The sequence below is a fragment of the Ovis aries genome, chromosome 4 (genome assembly GCF_016772045.2).
Source record: "Ovis aries strain OAR_USU_Benz2616 breed Rambouillet chromosome 4, ARS-UI_Ramb_v3.0, whole genome shotgun sequence".
Taxonomy (NCBI): domain Eukaryota; kingdom Metazoa; phylum Chordata; class Mammalia; order Artiodactyla; family Bovidae; genus Ovis; species Ovis aries.
The window spans coordinates 32,353,946-32,367,828 of NC_056057.1; the positions used below are offsets into that span (position 1 = coordinate 32,353,946).

At 44.9% G+C, this 13,883-nt stretch overlaps 1 protein-coding gene and 1 long non-coding RNA gene across 3 annotated transcripts in view; one reads left to right on the plus strand and one right to left on the minus strand.

Annotated features, from left to right (window-relative positions):
* The window catches only part of LOC105610700 (uncharacterized), a 174,382-nt gene that overhangs the window by 148,460 nt on the left and 12,039 nt on the right, over positions 1 to 13,883 (minus strand). The gene's annotated exons all lie outside the window — the stretch shown is intronic.
* On the plus strand, positions 4,961 to 9,316 carry IL6 (interleukin 6). The gene is given in 5 exon segments (NM_001009392.1): positions 4,961 to 5,025; positions 5,193 to 5,383; positions 6,486 to 6,599; positions 7,330 to 7,476; positions 8,733 to 9,316. Coding segments are annotated over 5 exon segments (627 nt in total). The 5' UTR covers positions 4,961 to 5,006; the 3' UTR covers positions 8,889 to 9,316.

Below are 13,883 nucleotides of genomic sequence, written 5' to 3' on the forward strand. Positions count from 1 at the left end.
GGTCAATCAAGGTGGATCTTGCTTCGAGGAATAATAAAAAAATTACCTATGGCTCTTTGACCTGCTTACCTGGTTACCTTACCTGCTTACCTTATTACTTGCTTACCTTATTACTTCTGTGATATTTTTGATCAATCAAGGTGGATCTTGCTTTGAGAAGTAATAAACCCCAATGGCTCAGTTACAGAGCATTCAAAATGTCCAAAGAATTTCATGGAAATTATTTCATCAAGAAGATTAGAGAGACTTTCCCTACTTTCATGGATTCAGCTTGCTAAGGAGAACACACGTTAAGGTATAATTTAGAGAGACAAAGAGAGTCTCTTTTTTGCGAATAAGTAGCCAAAAGGGCAGGGAAGAGAGGTAAAATATGTCATAGCAGAATCCCCTAGTCTTAACCATTACATGTGATGCTTTCAAATGGGTTACTAGTTTAATTTTGAGGGAAAAGAGTAGAAGGAACCAGCCAATGGTGTTGCATGCTTAGTTTCTATGACACTGAACTCAAGAGAACTGAGACCTTTGGAGAAACCAAAGATGGTTCAAATAACTCATGAGAATAAATTAACTCAGTGCTCCTTGCTGATGAGCTGATTTCCTAATAGTAAAGCAGAACCAGCAGCCACAAAGAAGGTCAAACCTACAGATGGAAAAGAGATAAAGCACTGAAACTCAGCCCAGGGGAACCTCCCCAGCCCTGGGGTGCAGAGCAGTGGGCTCCTTCAGGAGCATCAAATAAGATCTCCTCACCAATGCAGCTTCCTGGGCACGCTCTTCCAAGCCCAGAGACCAGAGGGACGTGGGGAGAGGGCTTGTCCTCAAGGTGGGGGAGTCTACGTGGTTGCCCCAGGAGAAGCCACTTCCCTCCTAAAATGCCTGGGATTTCCCACTTCAGCAGGGGACGATAACTCAGCACATTCCAAAACAATGAGGGCCCAGAACAGATAGCCTGCCTCCTTCTGCACGGCTGTGGATCAGAAACCTGGCACAGCAGCCGCGTCTCTTCCTAACAGAGGGAGACGCTAACAACCCTGCACACCTCTGCCCTCCAAAAGCTGAGGCCGGACCAAGAAGTCGCTAAGAAGCTGCAGCAGGATGTCAGAGCTGAGGTCGTGAGGGCCAGGACAGAGGCTGGGCTGGCCTGGGAAGCGCCCAGAGCTCTGGTATCCAGGCCTGGCCCCCCTCCAAAAGCAGCCAGCCCTTTCCAAGTAGATGCACTGCATGTCCCTAATATTCTCACTCCCAGTAATACCACCACTTTTCTCAAAGCAAAGACATTTCCCAGAGCCCTACAGGCCTGGCTGGTCTGCTCAGTGGGACTCAGTCCCGGAAGGAGCTGCTAAATAACCCACTGTTTCGGTTTATAGACTCTGAGGACTTAGTGACAAGTGAAACTGCGTTCTGACAGCAACTGCAAGTTCTCAAGCAGGCAGTGACTTCTCTTTTTTCTTGGGATACTCCCTCCTGCTAAATCACAGAACCAACGCAACCCTACCCACTAGAATAAAGACACAGAAGCACAACTCCACATTTTAACCTGTGAGATGTGGACGCCATCTCTTTTCCTGGGAGCTTAATACTGAATGGCAGTTACTTTTCCCCTTCACTTTGAATGCACTGATGGACTCTCTGAATTGGATTCCACCAACATGTAGGAGGGCAGTCATAGGCAGTAATTCTAAGGGGCACAGAAAGGACCAGCCAGCCTAGATAAGGGTAGAGGAAGCAAAGTTCCTTGGTGTTTTCCTTCTTCCCCCTATCTGTCAGGCCTCTCTTGGTCTCAGCTGGTAGTTACTTCAAATCAGTAATGGTGCAATCCAGCAGTTGAGGCTATTATTAGTTAATAAATGCTGACAGCATGGCCTTTCCTAATCATTTGTACATATTAAAATATGAGGGATGAGCTCTCCAAGGGGAAAATCCACTGAGAACCAAAGCACAGAAGCTATCATGGTGGAGTTACGGATGTTGCATTAATGCTTTGGAGCAAAGAACCCTTTTCTCCAACAAGCAAATGGCAACCCAAGGCCAGGATATTAATAAAGACCCTAGATGCTAACAGTGTGTAAGGTGGTGCCCGACAGTGTCCTCTCAACCTCACCATCCACACACAATTCACCCTTCCAGGGCTGCCAGAAGCACAAGATCTGAGATTAAGTCAGACTCTTTCACAGTCAAGGGTCACTTTCGAGATTTTGAATAATGATGATGATCGTGGGTGGGGAAGGCTAAGACCTTCGGTCATAAAAACACTTAGCAGAAAACCTGGAAAACAGTGTAACAACAAGATACAAGCTAGGCTCATTACCTAAACTGACAGACCAGGTTCACCATTAAGAGAGAGAGAGAGAGAGAGAGAGAGAGAGAGAGAGAGAGAGGAAATCACTTTTTTTTTCCCTATCTTCTACTTAACTTTCAAAAAACATGCATTTGATTTCTTCAGAGGAGAAAAGACTGGGAGACTAGCTGACCACTGGCACAGGAGTCTGGCTCATTCATAAGCAAGGCTCCACATGGACTGCCTGACACAGTTGGCTGGAGGATTTCTCCAAACCAGAGACCCTGGGCCAAGGAATGTTACAAAGAGCAAGTATTAATTGCAGGATTACCATGCTCCAGGGATTTTTCACACAATCATCTCTTTCGGTCTTCACCACAGCGAACTGCTATTATCCCAGTTTTATAGATGAGCAATCAAGGGGCACAGATCCTTGGCATTTCTTAGCCAGGGTCAGACAGCAAGTGGCAGAGCTGGGCTTTAAAGCCAAGCTATGTGAACTCAAGAGCCAGTGCTTCTACCGTGTACCTGACCATAGGAAACTGCCTCAGCATCATCTAGACAATGGGAAAGTATAGTGTGTATATACATGTGTACAAGTGCGTGTGTACACAATAGATGAACCAACAATGTAAACACAGAGATGAGTATGTAGGTCGCCAAGAACACTTCACCAGATTAGGGTAACAGAGGATTTAGTTGAAAACACCATAGGTCGGGCACTATCTCTGGGAAGAGGAGCTGGGAAGGAAGGAGACCAACTTCTCCCATGCTGCCCTAATGCTCTGTCCCACCATTTTATCATGCACTTCCTATTTTCAAAACTTCTAATTGAAAAAAAAACTCTGTATGCTGTTGATTCACTGTATGAAATTTACTAAGTCATATTTTATAAAAAATGGAAATACGAGAAGAAGCAGTCCCACACTACAGAGGCCTAGCACGTGCATTGCAGGCGAGCCAGGAGTGGTGGTTTCGTTCAGTACAGGAGGCTTGGTTGGGGGCATCTGAGTAGTTCAAGACCCAAGAGTACTAAAAGTGAAACCATTCAGCCGTCCTCTCCCATTTTCATTTTCAAACTCCAAACCAGGCTACCACCACTACAGGATCTGCCTCTCTATTTAGAAAGTCAGTGGAAGAATGAATGACCTCACGTACCCCAATAGGCAGGTCCCAACATGTTGTGCACAAAACAAAACTTAAGTAAATAGATTTGTGTTTTAAATACCCTAGCTGAGGTCCCTGTTTTAGCAATCCTGACAAGATCCTATTTGCAAAGCAAAGAAGTTGATTGTGATGTTAACACCGTGTTTTGTAAACAAAACATACAAAAAAAGAGGGCTTTTTTCCCCCTGGTGTCATACAAGGGTCCTACTTTCAGTCTGGAACCAATCTTCTGAGCTGTCTGGGTGTTTGGGAAACTGAGGGGAACGGCCTGGTATACAAATCATTTGCATGAAACCAAGGACCCTCTTGCAAAAGATATTATAAGGACCGAGGAAGCCTCTACAAGTTCAACCCAACATGGAAGCCTGAGGCATTCCAGGGGAAGTGTGATTCCAAACCCAGAGTCCTGTTCTATCAGTAGATTTCTTCTCAGTTGCCTCTGGATTCAAATCAAGTCATACAGCTATGAACATAAGCTCCAGAAAATGCCACAAGATCCTCCTCTGACATCCTACCAAAGAGGTGAGTGGTATTCTCCCTACTTCTACCCTGAAACCAGTGGGTGTCGGTAAATTGAGGGCACCAGCAGACCCAGCACCCACCCAGGGCCCTCTCAGTGGGAGCAGGATCATCCTATAGCCAGTGGTAGGGGTAGCACCAGCAGCACAAGACAACCTCCTTGGACAGAGATCAGGGTCTTCATGGGGAGCATCCCCAAAAGGCCACTAGGGAATGAGCGGGGCTGTGACTGATCTGGCCCAAGTAAGCAGGCGCAGGTGAGGAGGAAGCTGGCGGTTGCCTCGCAGTGGCATGTATGTGTGAACCCCCACTGCACCTGGAGACTCCTAGAGAAAGTGCACAAGATCTGGGGGGAGTCAGGAGGTTCTGCAACAGCTGGCCACAGTGAGAGCCAGGAAATAGCAGTACTGCTGAGGGCTCACGGTATCCTTTTTGAGGGAGTGGAGGGGTGGAGAGGCTCATAGTATCTTATTTGTAATCCTAGGCCAGCGGGCTATGGAGTGGTCTGAGGAAACAGAGGTCAGAACATCTTAGGTTTTTTACAAATACAAATAAACTGGAATACTAAAGCCTAATCAGTGGTAATTAAAGTATTTTTAAAATCATAGTCAGCCTTAGCTTCTCCCCACTAGCTACCCCCTCTAAAACTCTGTGCATGATTTCAGCTTTACTTTTTCTCAAGACATGCTAATGTGCTGAGTCACTAAAAAAAAAAAGTAAAGAAAGAGTGATCCAGCTTCTGAGGACTAGCTTTGGTAATGATCTAAGCTTCTACGCGGCACTTTTTGCCCTGGTTTGATTCCTGTGATGCTAAAGGACGTCACATTGAGCAATCTTAATAAGGTTTCCAATCAGCCCCACCCGCTCTGGCCCCACCCCCACCCTCCAACAAAGATTTATCAAATGTGGGATTTTCCCATGAGTCTCAATATTAGAGTCTCAACCCCCAATAAATATGAGACCGGGGATGTCTGAGACTCAGTCTGCCCTCGAGCCCACCAGGAACGAAAGAGAGCTCCATCAGCCCTCCAGGAACCCAGCTATGAACTCCCTCTTCACAAGTAAGTGAAGGAAATCCTTAGCCCAGGAACTGCCTGGCAGCCGTGCGGCGAGGGAGGGGGGTGTGTGTCCGCTGCTGGGAGGGCTGGCGGGCGGCCAGCAGCCAGAAGCACAGCTCCCCCAGCGGCGCAGTCTGCTCACTGGCTGCTCTCCCTCCGCTCTGTCACAGGCGCCTTCAGTCCACTCGCTGTCTCCCTGGGGCTGCTCCTGGTGATGACTTCTGCTTTCCCTACCCCGGGTCCCCTGGGAGAAGATTTCAAAAATGACACCACCCCAAGCAGACTACTTCTGACCACTCCAGAAAAAACCGAAGCTCTCATTAAGCACATCGTCGACAAAATCTCTGCAATAAGAAAGGAGGTGGGTAGGCTCGCTCCAGGGTGATGAGCACCCATGTGGGCATCTATTTCCTTGCTCTTGGATGTGAATGGGGGCTTCTGCATTGGGAGGTCTTTGCTGGGTTTGGAGGCAGTTCAGACTTGAAGCCAAAGGGGCAGACTATGTCCTGTAATTTCTCTCCTGCTGCTGGTCTCAGATGGTTCCTTTTCATCCTGGAAAATATACAGTGGGGCTGGGATCCCTGCCTCCCTGGCCCATTCTCAGCTCCATTCTTGGCATGAGCTGTGGATCACACTGCCTCGCAGGATTTCCTTTTCCATAACCAAAAAATAAGGTCTGTCAATGATTTTTGTGATTTGGACTTTAGGAGGATTAAAAAGCACCACCTGAAATGACTGTTCAGCTTCTCAGGACAGTCACAGTACTTTTAGGTCATGCCAGCCCAGTGGTTAAGGACTCCCCAAAGTCATTCTGGCATGTAAGACGCATACCTGATAGTCCACCAAAGTGGCAAAATCACCCATAGGCTACAGCAGCTCCCAGGCTTTAAATGTAAGGTAGTTTGGCTCTGCTTTGGTAAAAAGAAAATAATACAGGAGAGGCAACTGGGAGTCCCAAATCTAGCTCTGATTCTGCTGGACAAGCTTTGTGATCTTGGGCAAATTCTTCAGCACCTCTGGGCTCCATCTGTAAAATTATGGAATTGGACTAGATGATCTGAAAGATCCTTCCAGCTGAGACATATAATTCTGGCTCAAATTATACTTATCCAATTATTATCAAAATTCCATCATTTATTATGTTACCTACTATGTGCTGACACTTTATAAAATATTGTTTTGTCCTCACAATAAACTTAATGGGGAGGTTTTTCATTACCCCCAACTTGCAGATATAGGGACACTGAGACTGGGAATAGGTAATAACCATGAAGTCACAGGTGAGGCTAGAACTGAACCCAAGTGTGCCCATCTTCTGTAGAGCTCACTTGCCTGGGTGCTAATGGACTGTGACTTCACTTTTCTTAGAGAACTTCCTGGCCATGACAGATCATGCATCAGCCCTCTAGCGGTGTGAGTTTTAGGGGCATTTATAAGATAACGGTTCTGATACTCTTTCCCAGATATGTGAGAAGAATGACGAGTGTGAAAACAGCAAGGAGACACTGGCAGAAAATAAGCTGAAACTTCCAAAAATGGAGGAAAAAGATGGATGCTTCCAATCTGGGTTCAATCAGGTACAAATGCATTACGTTCACTTTTCACTACTCCCTAGTCAAAAATTCTTCCTTTTGCATGAAGCATCTGTCTACATAAAGACCAGGCAGGCAATGAAGAAGGGGATTAATATAAAGAACATCATGTAGATTTCACGAGGAGGCCAACTTAAATGATATTAAAGGCAACTTACTTTTTAACAACTTCGTCAAATATAGCGCCTCTGGGCTGGGATTTTCACCACTGTGAAGTGTTAGGAAACCCCAGAGGTTTAGCTAGTTCATCATGGGTAAGGTGGTCCAGGAACCTTTCTCCTCTTAGGCTGCCCTTAGCAGGATCTAGGCCTGCCCTCCCTGCCGAGATCATTCTCTACACCCTTCTCCTTCAGACAGTGCAGTAAGCTCCACTGACTTCTGATTATTTCATAAAAGGAGGTTTCACCCGGACATTGACAAAGGCAGGAGTGCAGCCAGAGGGAAGAGCATTATGGGGTGTAACAGAGGATGGCCCCTTGCCATAATCTAGCATCTACTGGGCTTTGGGAAACATTTAAGTGGTGCCTCTCGTTGTGCAGGTATTTTAAATGGGGCAGTTGATGCTGTTCAATGTCTCAAAACATGATGCTTAAGAAGTACTTGAAGTTCCCTGGAGGGGAACAGGCAGAAGTTGTTGAATCATAGCAATTTAAATTTCTAAAATCAATTATGCCTTGCTGGCAATAACCAATTTTCCCACCGTCTTTCCTCTTAGGCGATTTGCTTGATCAAAACCACTGCTGGTCTTCTGGAGTATCAGATATACCTGGACTTCCTCCAGAACGAGTTTGAGGGAAATCAGGAAACTGTCATGGAGTTGCAGAGCAGTATCAGAACACTGATCCAGATCCTGAAGGAAAAGGTGAGTGTCCCCTTGCCTGACTCAAAGAAGGCAGCCTAGACAACTCGGCAGTGCAAAGCCAATTCAAAAGCGACGGCTGTGTGTAAAGGAAAAGATCTGACAAATATTTCCTGGTAGTTAAAGCTTTTTCTTTTTCCTGTCTTCTGCGAATGACATCAATAACTATATTTAAAACTCAGTTAAGGGGGAGAGTTTTAACATCAACTTCTAAAAGTTTAAGAAATAAGGGGGGAAAGTATCTGTAGAGGCAGAAGGAAGCATATCCAACCTCAAGTAACAACCCATAGTAACAAAGAACAGAGAGCACAAAAATTATTTAAGATTGCCAGATGACATTCTTGTTATTATGGTAGTTTCAACTTGTTTCCCTTACTCTTTTGCCAAGGAGTTAATGCAGAGAAAAGGCTAAAGGCTAGAAGAGCAGGTACCAAGGGCTTTGGTCACTACCAGCTAGCCATTCAAATACCACATAGTATAAGTTTGCTGGCACAGTTTGCAGATGAGCCAAAGCACAGAGAGAAGGAGAAGCAGGAGCATGGGTGCTAATACTGCCTCCCTTTCCTAGCTGTGTGCCTTATACCAGGGCTTCTCCCCCTCGAAGGTGCAGACAAGTTTCCCAGAGGATCTTGTTACAGTGCAGTCTGACTCAACAGGTCTGGGGTGAGACCTGAGACTCACATTTCTAACAAGCGCCTAGTGAGGCTGAGGTTGCAGTGCTCCAGGATCACAGGTGGAGGTGCAAGGCCTTCCACCATGACTTAACTCCAAGTCAGTGGGTCTATGCAAAAATGTTTCCCAATCCTCTTTACGCCGCCAGAGCAGCTGACTCTTAATAGATGTCAGATGGATGGGTGAGAGCAAAGCCAAAGAAAAGTATTAGAGTTAGAGGCCCCCGAAGAACCCATTAAAATGCCTTTAACTAAAAGTTCTTCATACGTCTACTGAATGCTAACTTTGTGCCAGGCACTGTTTAGCATGACAGAAGACAAGTAAGATACGATGGCTGCTCGTGAGATGCTTATGGTCTAACAGAGACAGAGCAGCAAAAAGTATTAGAGCTCAGTTGCTGTGAGAGGGTCTCATGCTGGGTGGGCTCAGAGCAGAGGGACCTCCCCCTACCTGGGCGAGTCAAGGCCAGCGGCCCCAATCTGCTCCTTCATTCCAAATTTGTTTGAACATCTTCCCACCTCTCCACTGCAAAAGACGTCTTCAATATTTAAACAATTCCTTTTGTTTTGTGTTCTCTTCATGTAAAGATCGCAGGTCTAATAACCACTCCAGCCACACACACTGACATGCTGGAGAAGATGCAGTCCTCAAACGAGTGGGTAAAGAACGCAAAGGTTATCATCATCCTGAGAAGCCTTGAGAATTTCCTGCAGTTCAGCCTGAGAGCTATTCGGATGAAGTAGCTGCGGCTCCCATGATTGTGGTAGTTCCTGGGCATTCCCTCCTCTGGTCAGAAACCTGTCCACTGGGCACATAACTTATGTTGTTCTCTATGAAGAACTAAAAGTATGAGCGTTAGGACACTATTTTATCTTTAATTTATTGATATTTAAATATGTGGTTTTGAGTTAATTTATATACATGATAGGTATTTATATTTTTATGAAGTGCCACTTGAAATATTTTATGTATTTGGTTTGAAAAAGCAACGTAAAAATGGCTATGCGGCTTGAACGTCCTTATTGTTTTGGAGCCAAATCATTTCTTGAAATGTGTAGGCTTACCTCAAAAAATTTGCTAACTTATGCATATTTTTAAAGGCATATTTATATTGTATTTATATGTTTAGGCTGTTTTTATAACAATAAACTTCTTTTTTAAAGAAAAAAAAGAAAAGCAACTAAACCTTTGTGTGTGTCCCATGACGCTTACTATAAACAAGTTTCTGTCACTACCACCCAAAAGCTGCAGTCACCTATAATTGAGCACCCACTGCATGCCAGGCACCAAGCACAATGAGTTGCATGCATCATATTTAATCCTTGCATTTGCACACTTTTCCCTGGAGGTGGGAGAGTAAGTGATTCCTTTAAGTGATTCACCCAGCTGAAAAGTAAACCACAGCCCCGGTCTGTCTGCCTCCAGGCTCCCTACTCTTAACCTTTAGGTCCTCTGCCTCCCAGGGAACTGACAGATGATGTAGAAAATCCCAAGAAAATACAGGGAATACATTTTAAAGATGCAATCACACACCTTTAAGATGGTATAACTACTTACAGAAGACATAGCAATATGCAAGCTTCTGAATAATAACTAGAAGTTTTTATTCCTGGGTTCCTCAAACTGCACAGACCTGTCCATCACAGCAATGACCACACGGTATCACATCTTAAAATGGGTGGACTTTTCTTTCCAGTCAGCATATGGGTTCCACAAGAAGGAAGACTCTATTTATTCATCTTTGCTCGTGAGCCCACAGCCCAGAACATGAACATTCAGTTCAGTTCAGCCACTCAGTCGTGTCTGACTATTTGCGACCCCATGGACTGCAGCACACCAGGCTTCCCTGTCTATCACCAACTCCCAGTGTTTACTCAAACTCATGTCCACTGAGTCAGTGATGCCATTCAACCATCTCATCCTCTGTAGTCCCCTTCTCCCACCTTCAGTCTTTCCCAGCATCAGGGTCTTTTCCAATGAGTCAGCTCTTCGCATCAGGTGGCCAAAGTATTGGAGTTTCAGTTTCAGCATCAGTCTTTCCAATGAATATTCAGGACTGTTATCCTTTAGGATGGACTGGTTGGATTTTCTTGCAGTCCAAGGTACTCTCAAGAGTCTTCTCCAACACCACAGTTCCAAAGCAACAATTCTTCGACACTCAGCTTTCTCTGCAGTCCAACTCTCACATCCATGCATGACTACCGGAAAAACCACAGCCTTGACTAGATGGAACTTTGTTGGCAAAGCAATGTCTCTGTTTTTTAATATGCTGCCTAGGTTGGTCATAGCTTTTCTTCCAAGGAGCAAGTGTTTTTTAATTTCATGGCTGCAATCACCATCTACAGTGATTGTGGAGCCCAAAAAAAGTCTCTCATTGTTTCCATTGTTTCCCCATCTATTTGCCATGAAGTGATGGAACCAGATGCCATGATCTTAGTTTGCTGAGCTTTAAGCCAACTTTTTCACTCTCCTCTTTCACTTTCATCAAGAAGCTCTTTAGTTCTTCTTCACTTTCTGCCATAAGGGTGGTGTCATCTGCATATCTGAGGTTATTGATATTTCTTCCAGCAATCTTAATTCCAGCTTGTGCTTCATCCAGCCCAGCATTTCACATGATGTACTCTGCATATAAGTTAAATAAACTGGGTGACAATATACAGCGTTGATGTACTCCTTTCCTGATGTGGAACCAGTCTGTTGTTCCATGTCCAGTTCTAACTGTTGCTTCTTGACCTGCATACAGATTTCTCAGGAGGCAGGTAAGGTGGTCTGGTATTCCCATCTCTTTAAGAATTTTCCACAGTTTGTTGTAATCCACACAGTCTAAGCAGGCCCCAATTAACATTTACTCAATGAAGAAACCACACATAGATAATCAAACCTAAGATACTTCAGTTCTTAGGGATATATGCTATTGGTCAACGAGTGGGGAAGTTACTAGTGCTGTGCGCTTATGAATCTTTATCTTAAGGGGAAAAACAGTAAGACTTAGGGAGAAACATTCTAAGACCTTCTAGAGGAGACAGTGACTAGTCAGTGCATGTATATCTGCCTCCATTTTGTTTCCCACCAGCGATATTCTCCATCCGCCTTCTCTTACCTCAGCTGAGAGTGGTGGTAAGAGAGACAACCTGGGGAAGTGCACATGGTCCCTACATCTCATATCAATGCTATGTTGGGAATTTAGCACAGATTTCCCCTTTTAAGTCCCGGCCATATAAAAGTTCTGTCTTCTTAGTAAAGCTTTTCCCACCCTAACCACCAAAGATGTCTTCCTCCGGGGAAGGAGTTCTGCTCAGCAAGGGAAAGTCCACAGGAGTCAAGAACTGAGAGGAGTTTAGCAAGAGAAGAGCCACATACTCTGCTTTCTAGAAACCATGCATCACAAGCAGGTTTCTGAAAATCAGCTAAATTCAAAGAGCAAGAGAAAAAGCAGTTAACAAACACCTCCACTCTTCAAAAGAGAATGTGTGAGCATCATATATGTTAGGTGATGCTGGGGATGCAAAGGTGAACAAGCAAACATGTTTGTTCATGTGGTTTACACTACGGCAGGAAGGCAGACATTGAACAAAGGATGTAAATGTGAGGAAGTTTACAACAGAGAAATGCGAGGTATACCAAGACGCATCTAACTATGTCTGGGGAGGGAAGTAATGGAGGCTTAATTGAGGAAGAGGGGTTTGGGCTGAGATGTGAAAGATAATGTAGGAGTTAGCCAGGCCGAGATGGATGGGAAGAGCATTCCAGCCTGAGGGAACAGCATGTGCAGTGGTTTGAATCCACAAAGTACACACTATGGTTGAGACCATGAAAAATACATGATGTCCAGGGCATAAAGAATGAGAAAAAGGATAGCTGAGAGTGGATGGAGAGGAACGCTGAGGCCAGACTGAGAGCATCAGAAGCCATATTAATAGAAAAATATAATTTACCAAAGCCATAAAAATTTAGAATTTATCCCATATGTGATGAGAAGGCATTGGCGGTATTTAAGGAGTAGAATGGCATCTGTGATTTACATTTTAGCGTGCTCACTCAAGTTGCAGTGTGGGAAATGGATGGAAAAGAGGCAGGAAGAGATTGCTGGAGGAATATATCGGAGGGCTTCATTGTAGTCCAGGCAGGAAATGGATTAGGATGGTGAGAATGGCTTAGAGGAGAGAAGTCAATGGCAGTCATCAGCAAAAGATAGGTAGGGGGCTAGTTCAGTAGGATGTGGTGATTGCTGACCAAGATTCAGGAATTCTAGAGGACACTGAGGCTTTGGGAGAGGGAAGAAAGTAGGAGTTGAGTGGAAAATCCAGATAATTTTGAATTTAAGGGTTTTCATTTATTCAAATACTCTCTGAGCTTCTGCAATGGGCCAGATTCTCTGCTAGGCCCAGGACATATAATGATAAACAAAACAGACTAGGTCTCCTCTCTCAGGGAGCTTACAGTCTACGGAAAACAATTTAAAGAAATAACTACTATGCCACGTATGTATGCTACTGTTATGAGTAGGTAGCCCACCCACCCCAAAAGAGGCATTGAAGTCCTAACCCTTGTACCTGTGAATATGACCTTACTCAGAAATAAGATCTTTACAGAGGTAACGAAGACAAGAGGAAGTCATGAGACACATAAAAACACCCAGGGGAGACGTCCATGTGAAGAGAGGCAGACAGTGGAGAGATACATCTACAAACCAAGCGCTAAGGATTGTTGACAACCACCAGAAGAGGCACGGAAGGATCCTCCTCCAGAGCCTGTAGAGAGAGGACAGCCCTGCTCACACCTTGACAGCAGACATCTATCCTCCAAAACTGTGAGAGAATAAATCTGTGTTGTGTTAAGCCAGAGTTTGCGGTAATTTGTTATAGAAGCTCTAGGAAACTAATACAGCTATTATGAGAACACAAAGTAGGAGAATCTAATCTAAAATAGAGTTCAGAAAAAACTCACCAGAATAAATGACATTTTAAATTATACCGGCAAATGTGGAAAACTCAGCAGTGGCCACAGGACTGGAAAAGGTCAGTTTTCATTCCAATCCCAAAGAAAGGCAATGCCAAAGAATGCTCAAACTACCACACAATTGCACTCATCTCACATGCTAGTAAAGTAATGCTCAAATTCTCCAAGCCAGGCTTCAGTAGTACGTGAACCATGAACTTCCAGATGTTCAAGCTGGTTTTAGAAAAGGCAGAGGAACCAGAGATCAAATTGCCTGCGGAGGGCGCTCCGCAGAAAGAGAGAGGCAGTGGAACTTCCCTCAGCAAAGCCGAGGGGTCCCGAGGAGAGGTGGGCCTGCTGCCCGCCAAACCAGCCCCTCAGTGTGCTGTCCGCCAAACCAGCCCCTCAGTGAGCTAGAGACGATCAAAGGCCACACGGGTTCCATCTGAGCAGTTCCGCTTTATTGCCACAAACTCTTGGTTTATATAGGCAAGCAAGGGGGTTCTGCGAGGGACCTCCCATACTTGCACCAATCACGTTAAAGGTCAAATTATAATATGCATATAAGGTCAAGTCGTGGTGAGCTTAACAGGAGTCTATGGTAATCACGCACTGTCCACGTGTGGAAGTCAAGAGAGCCAATCAAAAACTGTAACATAGACCACACCTCTATCTCTTCCACCTTACGCCGTCTTGGCTTCCAACAGCAAAAGCTAGCCCCTTTTTTTTAAGGTTTCCCACGTAAGGCCCCACAATTGCCAACATCCGCTGGATCATGGAAAAAGCAAAAGAGTTCCAGA